This window comes from Phymastichus coffea, unplaced genomic scaffold (assembly GCF_024137745.1).
Source record: "Phymastichus coffea isolate CEN01 unplaced genomic scaffold, Cenicafe_Pcof_1.1 PCOF00021, whole genome shotgun sequence".
NCBI classification, from domain to species: domain Eukaryota; kingdom Metazoa; phylum Arthropoda; class Insecta; order Hymenoptera; family Eulophidae; genus Phymastichus; species Phymastichus coffea.
In genome coordinates this window covers 556677-582680 of record NW_026706832.1, presented here as the reverse complement: position 1 = coordinate 582680, position 26004 = coordinate 556677, and the positions used below count along the sequence as shown (strand labels likewise).

General features: G+C 37.2%; 2 protein-coding genes across 4 annotated transcripts in view; both read right to left on the bottom strand.

Annotated features, from left to right (window-relative positions):
* The window catches only part of LOC131675425 (aromatic-L-amino-acid decarboxylase-like), a 1116730-nt gene that overhangs the window by 1042562 nt on the left and 48164 nt on the right, over positions 1–26004 (bottom strand). Inside the window, exon 1 of one of the 3 annotated variants that reach the window (XM_058954402.1) lies at positions 19014–19097. The exons of the other annotated variants lie outside the window; for them this stretch is intronic. The gene's annotated coding sequence lies outside the window, so the exon portion shown is untranslated. Of the gene's footprint in view, positions 1–19013; positions 19098–26004 lie in introns of those variants that run through there. 3 annotated transcript variants of the gene reach the window in all.
* On the bottom strand, positions 19873–22170 carry LOC131675432 (uncharacterized). Its single transcript, XM_058954411.1, is given in 8 exon segments — positions 19873–19959; positions 20024–20085; positions 20155–20269; positions 20346–20381; positions 20383–20552; positions 20632–20774; positions 21722–21836; positions 22122–22170. Coding segments are annotated over 8 exon segments (777 nt in total).

Below are 26004 nucleotides of genomic sequence, written 5' to 3'. Positions count from 1 at the left end.
ATAAATAAAAAATCATCCCGAGTTTCTCGTGTTTTGCCAGAGACATTGCGAACTTAAGTGCGTTGGTGGGTGTGCTAACAGTAGCAGCAGCAGTAGCAGGAGCAGCAACTGCAGTAGCAGCAGCAGCAGCAGCAATAGCAGCAACATCAGTAGCAGCAACAACGACTGCAGCAACAGCATAGGAAGCGGCACAGCGAGCATCGAAGCGGCGTTTAGCAACTTGTTGTTCGGATACGGTTGGCCACCGTATCCTCATCGTTCTTGCGGTAGGTGCACCTTTTTCCCCCTTTTCATTTGTTGTTAATTTGCGTGCGAATCCGCGCAGCGAGCGCGAAGAATTTATTTGTTGCGTGCGAGCAGGTAGTTCGCGGTAATCGCGGTTTTCTCTCTCTCTCAATCTGCGTGTCTTGTCATTCACGCGAGCGTGCGTAAGTCTCTCGGCCAGACCCTCGTGTAAATAAGTTGCGTTAATAAAGTGCATTTTAATCGTTACTTTCGAGTCAAATAGTCGTTATTTAGTCTTTCCTTTGTCCGGAGGTCGCGCCAGTGTTTATTTTCAGTGGATTCGAATTCGCCGGTTGCGTAGCACGAATCGTGCGAATTCCGATAGACGCGAGTCGACAACTTAGGTTCCGGCGGCGGCCGCACGAGCGCTACTAGCAAGGGGCGACAGCGCCGCCAAGCGGTGAGTTGGGGGAACCCAACTCGGAACAGTGAAGAGACTCTGCGCAGGCGCACTCCGAGGCAAGGTAGGTTACTGTGCTTCGAGCACAGAGATAACAAGGCTTCGTCTAGTCGTAATACGGGCACTTTCAAGAGATTATCGACTAAGCGACAGCCTGTTACATTATCTATAATTAACATATTTTTCTTAATATCATGAATCATTATATCTATGTCTATTATTTTGTGACGTCACGCTGTTTATTTTGATTCGACTTTTATTTGTATACAATCGCGTAAACAGTGAGGTAGCGCCGCTTAATGTATTGTTTTGACTAAACAGATAGATACGTTAGACTAGTTGCAGTCATTCAGTGATTTAATAAATAGCTCATATATAGGACCGTTACAAAGGAAAGTTACATTGAGGGTAAGGTCCGGTTTGTAGATATATTGCTCTGTAGCATTTCTATCCATTTCGGTCATTAACGTTGCATCAGCTGTGTGTCCTATACACCCTGATGCTAATTTAATAATACCAATGCCCTCCAGACGAACAGGTTCATCTTTATGACCTGGACGACTGATACGTAAGTTTTCGGGTTTTACCGCTGAAAACAACCAAGATCCGTCAGATTCGATATAATTCCACTGCGTTATTTGTTGTGTCCTAATTACCAAGTCGCAATAATAGATTTCTTTTTGTGACGGTTGTAATAGTATTCGGACTTCACAATCCTGGTTGAGGTTAATGTCCAGTAGCGGTGCCTTGGTCGGGAAAATGGATGCATGATGTGTACTTATACATTCTTTTGGAGTGGCATAATCCAAACGCATATATTGTTTTAGATCATTGTTCAGGGCCAGATATGGGTATCTGTCTCTTATGTAGGCTGAATTTCCGGTAGATGCGTAAGGTTGAGGAACTAATATGGAATACAACCTATAAAGGTTATATGAATTTCTGTCCACTAAGGGCAGATGCAAAACTATGAATGTCCGTCCTGATTTGTGAATTGCATCTACCTTAGAAATTTTTACAATCTCTTCTATTCTTAAATATTCTGAAGGTATCGGAAAATCCAAGTCGTGATATGCGTGTTTGATATCAGAGGTTATTTGGTGTAATACGGCGGTGGTAAGCAGGTCTGGATGTATCCTACCCTCTCTGACATTATGCAATATGCCCAATAGTCTTCTGGATTCATCAATACAATGATCTAAACGTGCTTCTAGTGCTCTTCCGTAAGAATACAAGAGCATAATGTAGTCCCATTGTTTCCGGCCGTCCTCCATTTTATTTAGTACATCCACAACTTGCGATTCTAGGTGTGTTATAATTTTGCTATGTTTGTCCATCATAGTATATAATTTGTCCATGCCAGTTGTATTATATTATTGTCCATAATATTACATGAGTTTTCTTTTCTACTAGATTTGCCATAGTTTTCTGATCTGCAAATAGCCGATCTATATTTTTATTTATCTCATTAGTTTCGTCCTCTGTCACTAGTCCAAATAAGCTATGGCTAAGCGTACCAATGCCTCCAAAAGGCGTTAGACATTTAGTTTTTATACTACGTGGGCTCCTTATTTTGGGCGGAGCAATACTGTCCATTATTTTAGAAGCATAAATAACGTCCTTGTGCAAACTATTTAAAGTTTTCATTTTTAGGTCCAATCCCTGTTCTCCCAAAGTATTGGCATAGGTCGCCATGTATAGATGAATAACACATTTGTCATAAAATGAGTGCAAATCTACCGATTGTCGCGACTGTGTTATTAAATAAGCGATATCGAGAGCTATATAAACTTTCCAATCAGCTCTTTTCATTTTAACCTGACACAATTGTTCATAATACAGTCCAGGATTATTGTCTAATTTTTCCATTGTATATGTTTCCTGTCCTTTTGTCCGTAAGAAAGGTAGAAATAGCAAAGACAGTAGATATAATTGAATACACATACTGGTTAATGTGAAAGAAGAGAAAAAATAGTAGGATAGTCCTGAAAATAGATGTAATCACATGTAAAGAACAAAAAACAAAAATACAAAAATACGTAGAAGGAGAAAAGTAAAAAAATAAATAAATAAATAGGAACAAAAAGAAGAGAAGAAAAGAATTTCAACATGTATAATAGTGCAACTAATAGTGATTAATAAATACATAATAAAAATTAAAACAAAATATATATATACTATAGTTTTAACTTAAGCTTGTCTACCTGCTTTTTAATTCTTTTACCATTTGGCAACTCCAAAATAACATTTTTGTGTCCTAGTATTTTAATAATTTTAAGGGGGTTCTTATAGTAACTATCTGCCTTGCCTACGCGGGGCTCATTTAAGACCCAGGCATAATCGCCTTTCTTACCCTTAAACATGTTTACTTTACTGTCGTATCGTTTTTTAGATCGTACTTTCGCAGTTATTTGTTTCGTACCGGCAACTAATTTTAGTTCCGATAATCTATTAATGAGGTCTATTAAATACTGATTATAAGTACGCAGTTTTTCCTCCCGTGGTATCATCATTGGGAATCGGGCTACTCGTCCGTATACAAGTTCATGAGGCGTATAGCCTGTTGCAGCATGAACGCTGGTGTTATAAGTAAAAACCGCAAATGGAACCAACCTGTCCCAATCATCAAAGTTTTCTGAATAAGTCCTCATAGAGTCCATAAGAGGGGCATGACCCCAATCACTCGTCGTCCAATGACCCGTTCGTTTGAGGCCTATATGCGGACGTAGTGAGGTGATTTACCTTAAAGAGGTGTAATAAAGATTCGACTATATCCGACTAGAAGCTCGTGCCTCGATCTGAAAGAATAGCCCTGGGGGCTCCAAATTGACAAATCAGATGTCTAGCGAGTGCGTCGGCTATAGTAGTCGCCTTTAAATCCTTTATGGGTACAATGATTACATATTTCGTTAGGTGGCACTGCATTGTTAATAAATGACAATTACCACGAGGTGTCATCCTCAGCTTGCCTACTGTGTCTATTGAGACTTTGTCAAAAGCTTCTATAGGAGTGTCGGTGACAATCATCGGTTCATGGATTTTATGTCTGTCTATTTTCTTTTCTAGACATTTCGGACATTTTCTAACACAGTCCAATACATCATTTCTCATGCCCTGCCAGTAATATCGGGCCCTTATCTTCTGATAAGTTTGGTTTACTCCCTTATGACCTCTTATTAAGCTATCATGCAACGTTTTAACGATATTTGTTCTCTCTTCTTTGGGAGGCAAAGTCGTTTTCCCGTAACATACGGTAACTGTTATCGGATTACCTTCAAAGGCTCCGATTAATAGTTCCATTAACAGACCTGGTCCCAAATCATCTGTGTAATCGCCTTTCCTAGACATGCGGAAGCTATTAACCTTATCACGAATTAAGAGCTTCTTTAAATTAGCCAATCGGACCTTTATAGTTTCTACGCTCATTGGGTTATAATATTTGTCTTTTACCACTATGGAATATATCTTATGTTTTTTATAATTTGTCGTTAAAATGTGTCTAATCTTAGGTTTTTTATTTTTCATATTACGTAGGTCAATAGCACCTATCTCGCTTAATAATCTGGCTATTGCCGTAGTATTATCACGATCCCGTGAAATAAAATGTACTATATTGTCTCTCTGGTAAGTCAAGCATTGTTGAGAGTTTCTCACATTATTTTGTAAAGTGAAATACCCAGGACCCAAAAGGGTTTCGCTACCTTCTGTACTTGAGGAACTAGGATTTTTATGATCGCTAGGTCTTTTATACTGATTTATGGGTCCCTTTGCATGAGGCAGGATGAAGAAGAAATCATCATCTATTGGAGCCTTTGAAAAGTTCAATTCGATCGGGGACCGTGTAGTCTCGCTATTTATACTTTCTTTTTCTTCCGGTATTTCTTCGAGTCCCTTAAATTTAATACCCGTTTGTCCCTTATTTAATGGGGTACTTGGACTTTTAGGTTCACCAATTTTCACATTAGGCGTCACCGATATATCTCGTCTCTGCAAAGGGATTAACTCATCCCTTTCGTTAGATTTTTCATGTTTACTGTCATGAACAGAGTCGTTGTCCGACGTTATTGTATCGCTCTGTGGTTCAGCATTTCTTTGTTCTATTTCGGATTCCACAGCATGTTGGGACAATTCCACTAATTTTTTTATTCTTCTTTCCATTTCTTCATCTGAGTTTTCGTCACTGTATGGGTCCATTTCTACTAACACATTCTGTAATTCAGGATCTACTTCGTCCCCATCAGAGAAGTGGCTGATTTCGTACGGTTCCAAATCTCTATTGTCCCAATAAAACGTCACATCTTCGGCACTCCGGTGTCGTCTCAAACTCTCCTCGAACCTAGCACACGATTCTGCAAGTTCATTTTGAGTTAGGTTGGTCATGATTTCCTTTTCGGTAGAATCGTGTTTGTTCTCAAAGACGTCGTCGTAATTGGTAATATTAGTGTTATCACTCGTTTGAGGACCAGTCACTTCAATATCCAATGATCCATCACTTTCGTCAGATTGCGACGTTCGTTGTGTAGCCGATTCAGCGTTTTCAGTTAATGTTTTGTCCTTTATATTTCGAACTGAATCTTCTAACCTTTCGGGTTCGGTTTTCTCCTGTTCCCTTAGTCCAGTACGAGTAAAATCCGGAATCGGCGGCTCGCTTTCAGAACTCCTTTGTTTACGTGTGTTAACGTCCGTTTCCTCTATACCCGTTGACGACATCATAGATCTCCGAGAAAATGTCGGGCTTTTAGCAGTGATCCTATCGGTTTCTACACTGGATTCGTCCGTTAGAACCTCATAAGATCCTGCAGTGGCAACCTGACTCTGGATTTCTTTTATTTTGGACGTCGTTAGAGGCGTATCTTTTCGCACTAGCGGCCTCCGGGAAATGTCAGTCCTAGTTCCGCTTTATCGGTTAGTCGAGATATTACTCGAATTTTGACTTTGCGGTACCTGCGGTCTAGTTCCCGTAGCTTGTGTCGTAGGATCCTTTTTATTCGTAGGCAATCTAGTCCTTGCTTTTGGCTTTTGATCGGATGTACTAGGCTGTGGGTCGGCGGCAGTTGTCAATGGAGCAGGGTTCTTACTCCTCGTTCTCCCAGCTATCACACTATGTTCTAACTCCGGCCTTCGTTTGTTGGTTTTAGAGCCTAAAGATCCACCTATCGGTCTAGGTTCGCCAGCAATCGTGTTTGCTCGTTTGCGCATTCTTTTCTTTTCTTCCTCTGACTTTTCTTTAGCGGCTTCTTGTTCTTTTGATTTATCTTTCCATTTCTTGAACATCATTACCTGTATATTAGGTATATTGTCATTGAGGTCCTGTTCACACTTTTCTTTTTCTTTTAAATACACATTCAGGTCCACTGGATTGCGGGAAAGTGAATCGGCATTGTAGTTTAATTTACCGGGTTTAAATTTGAAGATGTACTGAAAATCGGTGAACTTGAACATCCACCTCATCAATCTTTGTCCTTGTGATTCTGCATATAATTCAATGGCTCGTGATCGGCTATTAGGGTGAATTTCTTGCACATCAGGTATGGGCGGAATTGATTCATGGCGTATAGACACGAAATGCATTCCTTTTCTGTCGTCGTATAATTTCTTTCTGATTTGTTTAATAACCTCGATAAATATGCCACCGGGCGCTCCACACCATCTACTTCCTGCGATAGGATAGCTCCTACAGCATAGTCCGAAGCATCGGTAGTCAAAGTGAAAGGTTTCTCGAAATCGGGGAACGTCAATATGGGAGCTTTACATAAGAGTTTTTTTAATGTATTGAATGTATTGAAGATTTACACCGGTTGGGCGTGGGAAGTCCATGACTGCAGAGACCAATTTTGGGTCCGGTTCTACGCCTTGTTTACTAATTATATGTCCTAAGAATTTGACTTTTCTACGCAAGAATTCTACCTTGTCCGGTTGTAGGACCAATCCTGCATTAGACAATCGTTCGAATAGTTTTCTGACCTTTCCCTCGTGGTCGTTCAGGTCCTTTGCATAAACTATTATATCATCAAGGTAAACTAACATTTCAACGTGTAACAGTCCTCTTAGTAAATGGTCCATCATTCGTTGAAACGTAGCTGCGGCGTTCACCAAACCCTCGGGCATGCGTATATACTGAAAGTGTCCACGTAAAGTGGAAAATGCAATTTTAGCTCTGTCCTCGGCCTTCAAAGGAATTTGTTGAAAGCCATTTGCAAGATCGAAAGTTGAGAAATAGGTACAGCCCCCTAGTTGGTCTAAGATATCTGCGATGTTAGGGAGAGGGTAAGCGTCTCCAATAGTTCTACTGTTCAATTCACGGAAGTCTATCACAATTCGCCAACGCGGTTTGCCATCGCTTCCGGCTTTCTTCGGTACAATCCATAAGGGCGAATTATAAGGAGAATTTGACTCCTCTATAATTCCATCCTTAAGTCGTTTCGTAATTTGTTCTTCTATAAACTACTTATGTGCCGGCGGGTGTCGATATTGTTTAGTATTAATGGGCACATTGTTTTCCAGGTGAATTTCATATTCAATAATACTAGTACATGGTAGCGGATCACCTGGCAGTAAAAATACATTTGGGTATTGTTTTATCAAACCCTTAATACTTCTGTATTCGTTTGGTGCCAAATGTCCTGTTCTCAATAATTTAAATAGCCTCTTATATTTTTGTTTGCGCTGCATTTCAGCATTCTGTGGACTAATGCATTCGCTTTCACTTTTCGATGGCGAACTAGCCTCGGGGTTCATATGCTCGAACGGCAGTATGACCCTTGGGTCCACTTCTATTGTTATGTCCTTATTAAAATAAGTATTAACAGCCATAATTTTACAAGTTCCATTTTGATTTGTTACTACTCCTTGTCCCATGTATACTCGATCGTCTCCTACGTTGATTCGGGGGAGATAACCTTCCACTAGATTTGTCCGTACCAAGTTTATTTGAATAACTTGCCGCGACCTTGCAGGTATCTTATATTTCACCTTGCTACTGTTGATGTCAGCATCATTTACATTACCTTCAGAAGAATCGGTCTCCCCTTCATGCGAAGGTATTTTACCTTCTTTCAGCATTTCTCGGTACTTGATGGGGTACATAGCGATAAGATCGTTCCGTAGATTGTTTATTGGAACATTCTCTGGCAGCAACGGCACTGGATTCATCACATCGCTGTTTAACATTAAAGCATCGCTGTGATAAGATATCACAGCCCTTGTAGTTTTCAGAAATGCTCTTTCCAACATTCCATCTTCTTGAATTGGAAAATTGTCCCATACAATATAAAATTTAGTACTTTGTCTATTTATGCTTAACATAACAGTCCCCAATGTCGGTATTGTATGAGCTGTAGTGCCACTAAGCGAAGTAGTTTCCCTCGGATTAAAAGTCGTTGTCCACCTTAAAGTCTTAAACTTAATTATATTCACTGAAGCGCCATTGTCTACCATAAATACTGTCCATTTTTGATTAGTTTCAGGTATACAAAACCTTAATCTCGTCGGCTCATGGACCTCACAATCTCCATTGCCAGATCCCCGATTCGCGGCAATGCAGACGCCTGGTCCTGCATACTGGGAGCCAGGGGTTTCTGTAACACTGTCATTACTGGTGCCGGTGGCATTCCCTCTTTCTGACTCGGCTGGTCTGCCAGTCGTGCCAGAACTGCCTTGGCTTCGTCGATCATTGCTTGTGTTGGTTTCGCAAGGCTCGTCACCTTGATATCGGGACGAGCCGTTTGCGAGTTTAAAGGCTCAGTATTTGTCGATTGGTTATATGGCGGATTAGGTCTTAATTCTCGCTGATATTGTCCAACTTGTTTCAACTGGCCGTTTTGTCCTTGAGGCGATCCAAGTCTTGGTTGATCATAACTAATCATGCCATACCGTCTTCCTGTAGGATACAGATATGTGTCTGTATCCGGATTGTATAATCTTCCGTTATTTTGTTCATAAGAGCGGCCTTGCGAGCCTCGAAATTTCGGAATCCAATTCCCAGTCCTAGGCTGATATTGTCTCTGACCTTGAAATCTATTATTCTGAGGATTATTTCCAGAGTAACCTCCGTTATTGGAGTACTGATTATTATTGTTTTGGTAATTATTACCGTTCTCCGAATTTTGTTGAAATTGCTTCTGTTGGTACTGGCTCTTTTGAATATAGAGTTGCTGAAATTCAGTAGGCAATTCTTCGAATTCAATGGGCAATTGTTCTTCTGATTCCAATCCCTGCTCTTGCACGTAAGCAACGTCCAAATTTTTGTTGAAACCAGTCCATTTGTTAGCTTCAAACTTAGGTTTCATATTATTTCGTGCCTCGATTATCAAGGCTTCTTTATAAGCTTCGCTCAAAGAAGTAGGGCATTTGACATCCACTAGATCCCCTATTTCCTTAGGTAACCCGTTTACGAATATCTTTACTACAGCTGATTTCAATGGTGTTAACATAATCTCATTAAATTGTGTTCCCAGTTCGTCCTTCAATGCATGTTCTGCGCAATTCAACAATATATTTATTCGGTCGTGAAAATCCCCGACAGTGTCGCCCTGTTTCATTCTTAACGCGTGTAATCTTGCATCATAATAAGCGAAATCCTTACACGGTGCAAATCTTTCTTTTAAAGTTTTCGTTAATTCTTCTGCAGTATTAACGGTTTTGCCATACAAACAGTCCCTAGCCGGCCCCCTTAATTTAGCTATGACGGCCTTTACATAGTTTGATCTTTGGGCGGCAGGTACCGTGGCAGATTCATTTTTTATGTCTTGAATAAAATCTTTTAATGGAAGATTCCTTCCATCGAACTCCGGGATTCCTAACAAGGAATTTTGTAAAGCAAAACTCGCTAATGCCGATTGCAGCATAACGAGAGTTGCTTGTTGTTGCTCTTGCGCCTGCTGTTACGCCGCTGCTACTGCAGCAGGGTCTGTCATTTTGTTCTCAAATAATGTGAATGCGTACTATCAGTCTTACCCCTGATTTCTACAATAATCGTATAATATTATCCTTCTATTTTAACGTATTCAAAACGTTATCATAGGGATCGCTTACAGGTTTAAGGTAGATATATATATAGTTAAATATTTATATATGGATATATATATGATTCAAGATATAAATACTTAATTAACTAAAACTTATGTTCTGAATGTACGTTCCTATAAATCGTTAACGTAACGTAATTTATTACGCGTTATTTAATATTACTATTTATTTCGGGAACGGTATCATGGGTATAAATTATACACCCATTTGGTAAATATATTTTTTTTTTAATATTAAAAGTTAATAATTAACTAATTGAGAGCGTTAAAACAGCAATAAACCACGCTCTGCTACCATTTGTAACGTGTTTTCGAGTAGACACACACGTCGTTAGTGTCCTTTTAGTAAACGAGTGACACTACAACTCGATGTGGTGAATTGCTGCATGTATGAGGCCCCGCCCACTTAACGCTCGCAAGTTAATTATTAAATATATTTTATGTATAGGTATATTTATGGGACATAAATATTAAAAAAAATCAAATTACTAGAATATATTTCTATAGAGGTCCTTCTACTACTATTGCAAATATAGGCACAATTATTTATATATGTATAATAAAATAATTATATAGGTCGAAACTCTCATTAGTCTCGACTCTACTGGTTAAAGACAAAGGTATTAACTGTAGTAATAGGGCTGCGATTTAAACTATTGAAAAATTATTCGTAACAATAAATATACTACTAAATTTATATATATTTCCGAATTACAGGTAATAATCTATTCGTTAAGGAAATTTCTCTTGAAGCCGATTTATCGTTGATTTAATTATAATTATGTATAGTTGAAGTTAAAGCTTACTCAAGAGTTTTAGCAATTTGGAACCGAGTTCTTTTAAATATAGTCAAAATATTGTAGACGTACTATTTATCCTGTACACATGTATATCATGTTATCTGGGGACGTGCTTAATTTTTAAACACTTCGTCAGCGTAGGCTATCATACTATGTAATTGAAAAGATCATATTACGCTGGTCCGACCAATATTTATGACAATAAATGAAAAGAGTCGCGAGAGCAAAATACCAAAGCCAAGATAGTTAAGAATTTAATGATCGCATACACATCTACATATATAAGAGTATATGTAGTTATACACAAAATGAATACGTGGAATTTGCCAAATGGTAATTATTCCAACTATTATTATTATTATAGAGAAATAGGTAAGAAGAAGACAGTTTTATAATAATGAACCTTGAGTTACTTGTTAAATGTTTATTCGTTATTATTATTAATAGACTTGTCCTTGAATTTATATAGTTGTATATATATGTGTATATATTGTTAGAATATTTGTCCAAGAAATATAATCTTTTGTTTTAACTGGTCCTTATAATAACTATTGTCATTGCAATAAGTAATTGTACTAGAATTCGTCTGATCGTACGCTATATACTGTAACAGGCTGCCGTTTAACCTGTAATTTCCCTAGAATGTACCTATTTGATGGCTAAACGACGCCTAGTTATCTATGTGCTCGAAGCACATCAACCTACCTTGTCCGGGAGTGCGCCTGCGCAGCGTCTCCTCGCCAATCCGAGTTGGGTTCCCCAACTCGCCACTTGGCGGCGCTGTCACTCCTGCTTAGCAGCGCTCCTGCGGCTGCTGCTCGAAACTAGGTTGGCGATTCGCCACTACCGATCTCTGCGTGATCCTTGCTACGCTACCGGCTTATTCGAATCGAAAGTAAATAAACGCGACCTCCGGACAAAGGAAAGACAAAGCAAAGACTCGATTAGTAACAACCGTTGTTCACTTTATTTAAGTTAAATAAATACACGGGGGATTCGCCGAGAGACTTGCGCACGCAAACACAGTTGACAATACGCTGGGTGGGAGAGAGAGGGAAAATCGCGATCGACGCGAACTAACCGCTCGCACGCAATAAATAATTTCTTCGCGCACGCTGCGCGGGATCGCACGCTAACAACAATAAAGGGAAGGTGCACCTACCGCGAGAACGATGTGGATACGGTGGCCAACCGTATCCGATTTACTAGCCGCTGATTAGCTGCTTCGCCGCTCGCTGCACTGCCGCTATTACTGTTGTTGTTGTTGTTGTTGCTACAGTTGTTGCTGTTGCTGTTATTATTGTTGCTGCTGCTGCTGTTGCTGCTGCTCTCGCCGCACTCAGCACACCACACTCAAGTTCTCGTCTCTGGATCTCGCACCACCAAAAGAAACGCGTTAACGGCTCGGAAAAACAGATAGCTCGACGCAGACGGACTGAAAGACACAGTCATACTGCCTACCTAACTCTCCCCTCCCGGTCATTGCCCCTACGCGCCCTCTCTCTCTCGAACCGATCGCGGCTTTTCTCGTGCAGCCGCTTATTAACCTCACGCGAGTCGAACGATTTTCGATAATTGTTAAAAAAATATATATAATATATATATATATAAAATATATATATAAAATATATATATAAAATATATATATATAATACGTTTATTATTGCTGTTACTTTCGTCATGCGCATACGTTAATCACTGATAAAAAGAATATAAATATACTGATTTTAGGAAATAATAATAATAGAAACTGGTTGACAAGAAACTGAGATGAAAACTGTAAAAAAAAAAACGAAAAAAAAATCGTACGTAATTCTGAAGAGGATTTGAACTGTAACACGACTGGACGTGATTAACTCTGGCTCGAGACTACTTTGTTAGGCGTGGGCGATACAGTAATGCGGCGCGAGAATGTTACTACGCCGTCACTGCATTGCTACGCGGCAGCCGAACCGCCCACGCGCGCTGAATGCGTACGACTAATACGCGCGGCGCAATTATACATAATACTAATACATATAAAAAAAATTGAATTTAAAAGTTGTCACTTAACACTATTCCTCAATTCACAACGCTATCCGTATGGAAATCTCAATTTGAATATGAATCAAAATCAGTATGCTATTCTCTACAATATGTATACTAATTTTCAAAACGCTTATTATGGTAAAGAAAACGAGGCGTTACTCAATAAAAAAGATTTCATTAATAAAGTGCCGCTAATAGTTATAGACTGCTCCAAACAAAATGAAACATTAAAAAGTGCGCCAGTCGATGTTCGCCTAGAATTTGAAACTCGGACTGATTTTCCTGAAGATACTGCAGCCTACTGCTTAATTTTACACGATCGTATTGTACAATATAACCCAATCAGTGGTGATGTTAAAAAATTAGTTTGAAATTAACAAGACATTATGTAATCAATGTATACAATGCTTTTCAATAAAAAAGAAAATAAATTATATATATTGTTGGAATTTAATAAAAACTACCTATAACCATACTATATAGTAACTATGACGCCCTATACTTTCGATTGGTGAGGTATGGTGACTATGGCGCCCTCTACTTTCGAATAGTAGGGTATAGGCTTTATATAGAACAAACACGTGCCTCTACTCTCATAACGGTTTTGGGAACTAGTAGAGTTCACACTAACTTCAGCATTTTTTCAAATGGATTTCGTAATAGATTTTCAAGGCTTTCAAAGTTCAAACGAGACTTTTGTTTGTAAAGAACTCGCATATCTACCATTAGATGTAGATACTGTTCCAACTGTGTTTTTCTTCGAACCACCATATCATTGGTTTCAACTTCCTTTTAAGTGTCGAAAAGTGAATCATTTCTTAGAAACGTGTCATCATGGTTTATTATGGAGATCCGGTCTTATTCCATATAAAAATTTAGCACGTGTACTAAACAATCATTTAAATAATTCTAGAAATATTTATGTAAACGATTAAAAAAGAAACAATGGTTACAAAAAATTTTACCTGAAAAGTAAGTATTTTTATTTATTTTTTTTTGTTCGAAATTAAAATCATTATTAATAAAAAATTTTTTTCCTTTTTTAGAAAAATTTTAGAACTTGAAAGCGAGATGAGATGTCCACCAATGAGCGCATTACCTTACCTATTAGAAACAATATGTGCATATCATTACAATAAACCAGCTAACTTTGTATGTGCCGTTACAAATGCACAAAGATTGTTTTTATGGATAAAAGCTTGACTGAAGCAATCTGAAATGGAAGGTATTGATGAAGTTGACAATATTACATATAAAAATTTAACTCAATATTTCAATATAGCGATGTCAAGTACTGAAAATAAAGATTATAGACAGACTGTATTATATTCAATGTTTAGTAGAATGAACAATAAATTAATAATTAAACGAAAATTCTATAAGTTTTATTAATTAATATTCGAATAAAATCAACTGTGCGGTTGAAAGGTTCCCGAAATCTTATGAAACTACTATAGCGCTTACTTAGAGAAAGAGAGAGAGAGAGAGAGCAGCATGCACAGTATACGGCGAACGCGCCTAGCAAGCTACAGACGCTACCCCCTCTTCGAGGGCCCACACTCAGCCAGCATAAGCTTACTAAGCGTCCTACTATTGAGGGAGAGTGAGAGAGACCATCATATAGCTTACCAAACACCCTACAACTATGTATAGCATCCTACCTTAACAACCTCTGTAGGTGGGTGGGTGGTTTTCATATGATTATTAAAATTATACCTTAAAAATTTTTTTTTTTGGCGGTAACAATGCAAACGCCTTCCTCCTTTTTCTTGCTGTTTCCACCAACGCCTTTTCGGCTGCAGCCTTTTCGATCGCAGCCTGTTTGGCTGCAGCTTTCTTGACTGTATCCCTTTCCGCTGCAGTTTTTTTGGCTGCAGCCCTTTCAGCTGCAGCTTTTTCGACTACAGCCCTTTCGACTGCAGCCCTTTGAACAGTGGTTCTTTGGGCATCAGCCCGCTGTCTTGCTGAGCGCTCAGCAAACTCCAACATCTGCTGCAACTAAAAAACAAACAAATATTTATATATTTATATTAAGCAAATTATAAAAAAAGTAAAATTTCTTACCTCGATCACCCCCTGCAGCGTGAGAGAGGAAGGGAGAGAGAGAGAGAAATATTTTTTTTTACTTTAAATCAATTTATTTAATTGTATTAAATTACATTAAATTTAATTAAATTACAAAAATTTTTTAATTTTTTAATTATTTTTCCTACCACATGGTTTGGTAGGTCGTGTGACATCCGGGTCACTATCTCAGGTACGTCTGAGGTGGACGTAATCTCAGGCGCTCTATTTGGTTTGCGTGCGTACGCTTAAACCGGGACGAGCGATTGGAGAATTAGAGCTTTTCTACTTCACGTTTCGCGTAAAAAGAGTGAAAAAATTAAACTGGACTACAAGCCTTCCATCAAACACCAGGGTCCAATGGAATCGGGACTTGGATGTGAAAATCCCAAACCTTGCCGGAATTATCACATAAAAAGTATTTTATTTTAATTTAACGGCGCGACTGTCTTATTGAAAAAGTATCCCAATTCCTGCTGAAATACTTTTTCGAAGACCTATTTTTCACGAGTTTCGATCAGCTACTCTAACAAGAAGAGGAAAAGGAGAGATAGTGAATAAAATTTTGTTTCAACTTACTTTTCTTTTATTTAGTTAACTGGTACTGGAGAAGTCAATCTGGACCTGGCACTTGGTCAATGAGCTGCACTTAAAACCTCGTGTGGAGCGTGGGAGCGTGAGAGAGCGATTTTCGCTTGCGCATGCCCTTTTAAACCCTGGGGGTGGTTGGGAGGAAAATCCCTCTTTCAGTCCCTCGAAATTTGGGAAGAGTGGAAATGCCAGTGAATTGTAATTGGCCAACCGAGATTTTCCCTCCTTTTCTCTTTCGGATTTCGGGCCCTAATTGGTTCGGGGGCGTGGTGAGAATTGGGGGCGCGCGTTCAAGAGTTTGGGCCTTATCTCGCTAGATGACTCTCCAAGTACCATTTTTAGTACAGTTTCTCTTATAATTATTAAGTTATTTATTATATAAAATTATTACAATTAATTCTTAAAAATAACGCAAGTTCCTTATTATTTAATATATTTTACGCGAAAATCTGTTGATCCTACATGTTTACAATTGGTAACTTAATTAATTAACTCACTTCGTTGTTTAAATAAATTCGAACGAAAAAAGGGTATTATTTAATTGTGGACTGGAATAACTGATTTGCTAAAATTCGTTCAAGTAACTGTTTTCGACTATTTACCTCATTTTTCTAATTTGTAATTTTAAAACTTCGAGTTATTTTCAATGATTGCGCGGCAACTATATTTCTAATCAAAAAGTGTGTGGGAGGTTTCAAGAAGCTGCGAAATTTTCCTATCATGCTGTTATTTTCCCGATTCATTTATGTAAAATTAGTTATTAAGGTTTTTTTTTTATAGCAAAAGTTTTGACTTCTAAAAGTGGAAATCTTTTGGGTGAAATCGAGTAACAGGATGCAGGTGGAATTCCGCGGCTCCTTTACTCTTTATCTAAACCTACTCAAAAAACTTTATGATCGTGCGAGGTAAACATCGGAAAGCGCGCGATAAAGGGACGACTATTTTCACGTGTCCTCCAGCTGCTTCAGCTGAAGGCTCTCCTTCGCTAGTTTACCGAGTTAAAATTTAAGCTACACAAAAGTACATGAGGAAAAAAAAAATTTATTTCTAATAAACGGCCCGACGTTACAGTCGTGTAGGTTTCCTGTTAAAACAAGAAAATACACTAGGGTCCGAGATTATTTAAATAGATTTTACCTTAGGTACCACTTTCTGCGTGCTCGTGGTAGATAAAATCATGCTGCTGGTAGCGATGACTGCCGGTGGAAGGGCATTTTCTATGCTACTCATGGGGTGTCTATCCACAGCATCAGTAGCAACATTCATCTAAAAAATAATATTCATTTTTTAAAATTTAGTTATTAAATAAAAAATGTATTTATCTATAATAATAAATAATCTTACCTTAAGAAATTTCTTCTTTGGTGGAAGAGATGTAAACGCTGCTAACGGAACAGCGTTTACACATCTTTTTTTGGCTGCTTTTACGGCTGTTGTTTCGCTCGCAGCCCTCGCAGCCTTTTCGGCTGCAGTCTTTGCAGCCCTCGCCGTCTTCTCGGCCGCAGCTTTAGCAGCCCTTTCAGCCCTTTCAGCTGAATATTTTGCAGCCTTTGCTGTCCTTTTAGCCGCGGCCCTTTCGAGCTCAGCGGCCCTCTCGCTTGCGGCCCTTTCGAGCTCAGCGGCCCTCTCGCTTATGGCCCTTTCAGCTGCAGCTTTTCCGGCTGCAGCTTTTTCGGCTGCAGCTCTTTCGGCCGCAGTTCTTTCGGCCGCAGCTCTTTCGGCCGCAGCTCTTTCGGCCGCAGTCCTTTCGGCCGCAGCTATTTTGGCCGCAGCCCTTTCTATCCTATCAACATCGCTCTGTAACTAAGAAAAATATATATATACCTATTTAAATATACTTATTTAAATATAATTATTTGTATATATACATACAAACTTATAACTACTATCTAATAAATCTAATACTATCTAATACTATCTAATAATTTATCTTTATAACTACTTCTAATAAATGTTGAATACGTCGCCTATGCGACGGCTCTGTCACTATTATATTTAGCTGAAAAGAAAAAATAAAAAGATTAAAAATAAATATATTTGATATTATTTAAAAAATACTTACCACTCTTAAAATCGCAATCTATAAACAATAAAATATGGTAGTTGGTAAACTAGCTAGCAGGACCGGCGGAGTCTAAAAAAATAAAAAATTTTATTATAAAAACTATCTTAAATAATTAATAGAATATATACATAAAATACTTACATTAACCATGAAAATAATCATGGCATTTATTGTACTTATTATTTGTACACTATCCATTTTAATTTTTTTATAAAAAGCAAAGAATAGTTACTAAAAAATACTAAATGCTTCGTCGATGTATTCTTCTTGAGCACTACCGAACGATTGACTCCGGAAAAGATTTTCGGAAAAATTAGGATGATTCCTACTCTCCAAAAGAAACTCTAGTCAAATTGATAAAAATCTTTAAAGGAAGAAGAACATTGATTTCGCTTTAGAAGCTCAGCATGTTGGAGGATGTTAACGCAACTAAACAAGGCTAACTTAAAAAAATACCTTATCTCTAAGGCAAAAAAAAGCAATAAAATGACTAACAGACACTTCGGCATTAAGATTACTCTATTTCCAATCACCTGCTGCGTAATACATACTTTCGAAAGCATCTTCATTGAAAAAGGAACATCGAATGCGTTTTAACCCTTAGCATGAGGTAAAGCGTTATTGGAGAGAGTGCAAGTTGGTGTGAGTGATCGAAAGTTTCCTAAATTATATGTGGCCCTGAAAAAGGATAGTGCACGCTGCTCGAACGCATCTTCATTTAAAAAAGAACATCGGTTGTGCTTTAGACTCTTAGCAACGACTTCTACAGCAACCTACCTTAACAACCTCTGTAGGTGGGTGAGAAAGTGGGTGAATGGGGGGGGGGCACTGTCGAAGGGCCCACTGGCTTCTGTCTCAGGAAATACGCATATACTTTATGCATTGGCGGCGCATCTTCAATGCATAAGCTACATCGATTACCTTTTAGGTACTCAGCGGGAGGTGTCAAAGGTACATCAAATGCCATTTAGACACTCAGCATAGGGTCTCACTCTGTCGAAGGGGCCCCATAAACTACATCGACTACTTTTCAGGTACTCAGCGGGAGGTGTCAAAGGTAGATCAAATACCTTTTAGAGAGAGAGGACATACGAGATATAACATATACTATCGGGCGAGTGAGAGAGAGAAAGAACAGCATCCACACTATACGGCGTACGCGCCTAGTAAGCTAGAGACGCTACCCCCTCTCCGAGGGTCCACACTCAGCCAGCATAAGCGCCCTACTATCGAAGGAGAGCGAGAGAGAGGAATAGAGAGAGAGAGAGACCATCATATAGTTTACCAAACACCCTACCGACTTCTACAGCATCCTACCTTAACAACCTCTGTGGGTGGGGGGGTGGGGGCACTGTCGAAGGGGCCCACTGGCACGCGGGAGGTGTCAAACGAACATCAAATTCCCTTTAAACACTCAGCATGGGGTCTCACCTTATCGCGATTAAAAGGTGTCACTATCGCGACATCTTCATCGGGCGGCCTTTTTGTGTCCCAGAACATACACGTATCCTTATACATTGGCGGCATCCTTTGTCGGCTCCTTTGTGTCCCAGAACATACATTGCTTATCTACTTAAACCTATTGATAAGTAGTACATTTCAATTGACGATAAAAGAAGACATAAACTAAAGATTGTTAGTGCTTTTGTACGATAAGAATTGCTTTTTAGATGCCGTTGTCAGTTTTGCAAGAAAAAATTTATTCGCAATGTTATAAGGTACTGTATATAGCCAAAAACACTTGATTTTCTCACTTTTAGGTTAGGATATCTCAAAATCCTTCGAATATATTATGTCTGATCTCTGAACCTTTGTCATATTTTGTTGGCCTGTGTTATTGATACCATACCAGGTAATATACCGATAAACATCTACAATAAAATTGTTACAGACATTCAAATATATAAGATTTCTGTCAAAATATTCCAGAATTTATATGCGGCATATGAGTACATATGAGTACTCATGGTTACTTGATAATGAAGTCAATGAAGCCCTGAAGATGAGGATGAGCGACGTGAGAATGGGTAGCGATCAGGTCTTAGGGATGTCCTGCTTCATGTAGTTCAGCTTGTGGTTGTGGAAATGAAGAAACCATTTATATGAGTAGATTCTGTAATTGAAAAGTATAGTATTCATTGTTAAATTTCACTAACAATATCTCAATCACTTTTATACTGTTCTAGCTTTTCAGACAAATTCATACCAATGAGAGAAGGAAAAACAATGCTCAATCGTGGTTAGGGTAGACTCCTTTTCATTTTGCTGTAATCTGATGCTGCTATTACTATTAAAAATGTTAACGGAGAAACACCATTATACTTGTTTGCAATGAGATATGATGCAGAGAATTTACAGTCTATTTTGTCTGTGAAAAATGATATCAAGAACACATTAATGTCCGATGGAATTACTAAAATTTTAGATTTTTCGTTAGCGATGAATGAATGTGGCACATTGAACTATTTTTTACGAGATTAAGAAGATGTAAATATAATTGCATCTGTAATCTAATTGTAAACCCAGCCTGTGGATGCATCACTTATTTAAAGCATTGAAGTCTTACATCAGCTATAACATTCCAATCTTCTGGTAGTTCTACTTTAAATCTTTTCAAAATATATCAACAACTTCTTTAAAATGAAGATATTCTTTAGTTTCATCAAAGCAGATTAATAATTTATATTTCTCATCTGACTGCTGTAAAGGAAGTATACATTCAGTAATAATTGCAAAATCTTTCATTTATTTTATAACAATTTACACTTTGCGTTATCAAATTATCCATGAGTATCGTACAAACCATCAATGAAGAATGATACTATCCTGTAAATAATAATAAATATTTAATATCTATTAATACATAAATATTCATGCAATGAAAAGGCATTTCACCTGGATTACTACAATGATGTAAATCCATTAAACTAACTCAACAAAGTCTTACTAAATTTGTAGACAATTTCTCAGTAATTTTGTTCATAGATTCATGGTGAATATATAGTTCAACCTATCATAGTAATTCAAAGAATAAAATCATAGTTTTAAATTCCAAGAAATAAACTGAAATAATATTTGTTCATTACCTGTCCTGGGTAATCAATCAAAAGGTAGTGGTTTTTTTAAATTAAGAACTTTTCTAATCAACCATTCAATATTTTTCTCAAAAAAGTCAATATAATATACCAAAGCTCCATTAGGTCCAAGTTTTAAAGTTTTTATAACTTCTTCATGTATAACTAATTCAGAAATATCTACTACTAGCTTATGCTCCATATTTTCATTGGCTGGATCTTAACAAAAAAAAACAAATATATGTCTCAAGTAGTATAGCAAAAAGTAGTTAATGGTAAGCTAGAAATACTAACTCACCAATATTTATGATTGCTACTTTTTTACGCAAACTCTCAAAAAATTTTCCCATTTCAGTGCAGTATTTTGTTTTATCACTGCGAGGTGGGCCTATTTCTAACTGACCAAATATGGTGCTTATTTTATGGACTCTTGAGATCCAGCTTTTGAATAACATTGACAATAGTTCTCAAAGTTGGAACTTCATAGACCTTTAGACAAATGGATATTAAAAATGGTTTGTCAGCATTTATTTGTTCTGTAATATAACTAGCAGTTGCATGAATTTCTAGATCATTTTTTCCAAAACTCACTCTACAACAGTAGTATGGTTTATAAAACAATGCCAGAAAGAATCAACATTCATATAACGAAAACCTTAACTTACTTTATATTATCCATGAGTACAGAAAATCTTCAATTAAATTTAGTTTTTGAAGTCAAAATTTCGTCAGTACAGAATCATTCCCGGTAAATATTTTTTCAATTCATTCTTCAGTTTCAAAACAGAAATATAAATTACAGCGATTAATTCTTAATTCAAGCTTAATTCTTAATCCATTCTTAATACAGTCTTAACGCCATTGTATACAATTAGCTATGAAAAATTCATTTAGTTTGCAAGCTTCTATACTATCCAAACCAAATACCATATAAATACCATAATAAAAGACAATGGTCTTTTACATTTTGTAATTCTGTGTGGCCTTTAAAATTAAAAACATTTAATCTTTATTACAATAATCAACTACACATGCTTCAGACATATTTTCAGAGTTTTTACCTAAAATTGCATATTTTTTCTTGTGAGAATAGCAAATTAACATTCTCCCTTGTACTCTATTATATGCATCTGCTTTTGTAAATGATTCAATACATACATGTGTATGAATTTTTCACAAAATTAGATGTGAAAGATTCTAATTCATTGGTCCATATTCAGAAAATAACAATAGCCTGAAGTGATCCACTTTGTATACAATTACTGAAGACCGTAGTGATTAATCTATAATCTTTGAACAAAGCTAATACCTAAAATAAAAAAAAAACGAATTCTACTGTATTTATCAACTTAATATAGAAGTTATAGCGATTAATATATAGAACTAACTCCTTCAGATATTGGCTCAGTTTAATATCGGCATGATAAACTCTGACAGCATACTGACTCGAATCTGCAACCCAGACAACTTCAAAAGCCTGTCCAAAAGCCTTGTTTCTCAAGCCTATAAAAGTATAAATAATAAATTATTATCACAAACTACGATGAATCTTCCTTTAGGATTGTGATGAATTGTTTGTGGATATAATTCACAAGCACTCATGTCTTTGACAGTTAATGATAACTTTTCACCTTCCTGAGCTTCTTCTCCAAGTACTTTCAAATTGACCTGCTAAATTTCACTGTGTTTTGCCTATACAATTTTGCCACCTATATACATAAAAAATTTTATAAGCTTAATGATCCTTACAATGAAACATGAAAGTTATTGCATATGTGATAAGTTTACCAAGAGAATCCATAGACACAGCTGGTTCTTCACAACCAACTTTTACCATTACACGACCTTCGTTTTAACCAATGGCTACATTATTGGAACCTTTTATAGATGTAATTGTCCAAACTCTTTCAAAGCCATAAATGAGACAAGTTCAAGCCTTTATGTACCAGCTAAATCCTTATAGTGCCATCCTATATTCCAGTCAGTATAATTGGCAACAAATACATATCACTATTAGTTAAAATGAATAGTTGAGTTAGATGAACTCTTTGAAAAGAGTAAATTCGCTCTAGTGTATTATAATTGAAAATGCTGATCTGCATATTATTGAACATAATATTATTTATGTTAGTATAGTATACCAAAAAATGTATACATCACTGAAACTGGAACGAGAAATAGAAAAGCTAACTGCGGACGTACAAACGATATAGATTCGTCTCGACTCCATGAAAATGATTTTTGCAGCGTTATCGGATTCTCCTCACTGGGCAGCAACAAAGTGGGAAGAGAGTTGACAAACAGAATGAGAAGAAGAAAAAAATTAACGAAAGAATTGAACATTCGCAACAATATATAGTCAATATTTTGGGTCAACTTGAAATCACTAGATGTAAAATATATTTGGATGCTATGATCGCTGTACTCTTTTCACCTTCTGGACATATCGCTGTATGCAAGGAATGTCTAACAAAAATTCACGAATGTTTAATATGCCGCTAAAGTAGTACCAAGTGTTTTTATGCTTATTATGCGTATATTTGTTCTTTTTTTTAATAAAGTACCTATTACTTTTCAAACACGTATGTGTACTATTTTTTCTCTTTTAATTTACTATTTTATATTGTATGTTAAATTTTATTTTAATAAAGAAATATCTGTTCAAGTTAATTGAAAATAATTACGATGAAACGCTCGATTTGAAGCATTTCAATACTAAGATGTCACCGATATAACCAACTACAGATATAGAAAAGTAGTTCACTGAAAATGTTTTAGAACGTATTAGGAAGAGCACGGAAGAATTTCAAGAGCAAGACTCGGACTGGACTCTTCGTATCATATGAATTCGATATATCGGATTTTCCAGAACCAAATTAGTACAATATTCCAAGAGCCAAGAAGAAAGGGGTTAGTAATATGAAAGAAGAGAACGGTGGAATGCTTATGCTTGTGTTTGTTGGATTCAGAATCATAAAGTATAGCGTCATAGCTTAGAATAAAAACCCAATAATGAAGGCAAAAGGGATAAAGAATTTTGTATTGAATGCTACAATTACATTCGATGAATATGTAAAATGTCTCCTAGAAAATTTGACTCTAAGCCGACAACAAAAGTTTATTAGATTACGTCATCATCACTTATACAGCGAGAGACAAAGATCGCATTCAGTGCCCATGACATTAAACGCTTCTTGCTATCTGGAACCATCAATACACTTCCTTGGGAACATAACGGCATTCCATTTGGTGGAAAGGGAGAGGATAGAAGCGTTGGAAATGTTCTCAGTTGAGCCGCTAACCGCCGTCGAACAGCCAACTACCGTCGAGCCGCCAACTAACGTCGAGCCGCCAATCACCGCTGCCGTCGAGCTGCCCAAAATTACTGGAGTTGGAACGGGTTATATCAATTAGAATTCGAGGCTACAGAACTCATTCTCGTCGAGAAAAAGATACCTACAACGACAAGTAGTGAGCAGCAATAGCAGCAGTCTTCTTATTTCATTCTTAGTCAACTTGCTCCAAGGAAAAGAAAGTTACTGGAAACTCGTTTTCTCCATAAAATAAAAAAAAAGTTACGCTATTAAAATTACTTGAGGTAATTGTGATTTGATGAATTTTTTTTGTTTTAAGTCAACTGAGTTTAAATGTCACTTTTTTTATAGATGGATCTTGCGCACCTGAATGATATAGATTATCATCAATTCGAACCCACTAAGAAGATTCATCAATTGGAAACAGTATCCAAGTATATACGAGGTGTGATCAAAAAGTAAGGTGAATTTTTATTTTTCTCAAAAAATATTTATTTATTCATCAATTTTTATTTTATCTCCTTCAAAGTAATCCCCCTCGGATATAATGCACTTGTGCCAACGCTTTTTCCAATCCTCAAAGCATTTCAAAAAATCATTTTTTGTGATCTTGTTTAGTTCATCCTTCGATGCCGTCTTTATCTCCTCAATCGTGGCAAAACGCCGTCCTTTCATGGGCCTCTTCAGTTTTGGGAACAAGAAGAAGTCACAGGGGGCCAGATCTGGGGAATACGGTGCCTGTGGCATCGTTACTGTGTTGGTTTTAGCCAAAAATTCGCGCACAAGCAACGATGTGTGAGCAGGGGCGTTATCATGGTGCAAAAGCCAATTTTTATTTTTCCACAAATTCGGACGTTTCTGGCAGATTGCTTCGCGCAAATTGCGCATAACTTGCAGGTAATATTCCTTATTTACTGTTCTACCCTGTGGCAAGAACTCACGATGCACCACTCCCCTGCAGTCGAAGAAAACTGTAAGCAAAACCTTTACATTTGATCGAACTTGGCGTGCTTTTTTTGGTCTTGGTGATCCAGAATGCCTCCACTGGAACGATTGAGTCTTAGTCTCGACGTCATAACCGTATACCCATGTTTCGTCACCTGTTATAACCCTGTTGAGTAAATCTGGATCATCGTTGACGTCATTCAGTAGCTCTTGGGCGATGCTCATGCGACGTTTCTTTTGGTCGAAATTGAGCAATTTCGGAACAAACTTCGCTGACACACATCTCATGTCTAAAACACTCGTCAAAATTGATTGGCACGAACCAAATGAGATGCCAATATCATCAGCAATTTCTCTAATGGTAATTCGACGATTTCCCAATACTATTTTCTTCACTTTTTCAACATTCTTATCAGTTGTTGATGTGCTGGGGCGTCCAGAACGAGGTTCGTCGTCGGTGTCTTCTCGGCCTTCTTGGAAGAGTTTATACCACTTGTAAACATTTTTTTGGCTTAAAGTAGACTCACCGTATGCCACTTTCAGCATTTCAAGTGTTTTGGAACATTTGATTTCATTTTTCACACAAAATTTAATGCAAACTCTTTGATCCATGTTTTTAGACAGCAGCAAATCGTGGAGCACGCAAAACACTTCTAACCTTGATGCCTCTCACAAACAAACCAAACATACTACAAAGCTGAAATTTGGAACGTATGTTCTATACGAGTGTACCGACATAACCAAATAAAAAAGTTGAAGATCGAACGGACGTAGCCCGCTAAATTTCAAAATTCACCTTACTTTTTGATCACACCTCGTATATCACAAGACTGGAACGAGTTTAAAGACGATTCGGTGTAAAAGTCGTAGTTGAAATGAACGATGAGTTTCGGCTGTTTCTACCAAACAAAGTATCGACTGCATTGATCGTAAATGAAAAGCTGCTGAACGATATGGCAGATTATACTAATAAACTTAAATTATTTTTTATTTAAAAAGGTGATGGCTGTATAGACTTTACAACTGCATAAATAGGTATCAATGTACGTGTAAGAAAAAAAAAAAGTTTTTTTTATATTTCAAATCAAATATGTGTTTATTTATTAATTCTTAAATTTACATAGTTTCCTTTTTACAATTTGGTTATGTTTCTCCAAATATAATGTGAATCAAATCCTAACCATAACTTGATTACTACATCTTTTAATAACTTTTACTACTAGATAAATATTAGGATATTAGTTTTCTTAAGTTCCTATTCGTAGAAGCCAATTAGGATAGGCTGATTTTGATAATCTTTCAAATGATAAGTAGTTAGATTTTAGTAAACATTTCCATTGACCAATTTGGTGTATATCCTTTTTCAAATATTTACTTCGCTTTGCTTGCTCTGATTTTATCACCAACTTTGA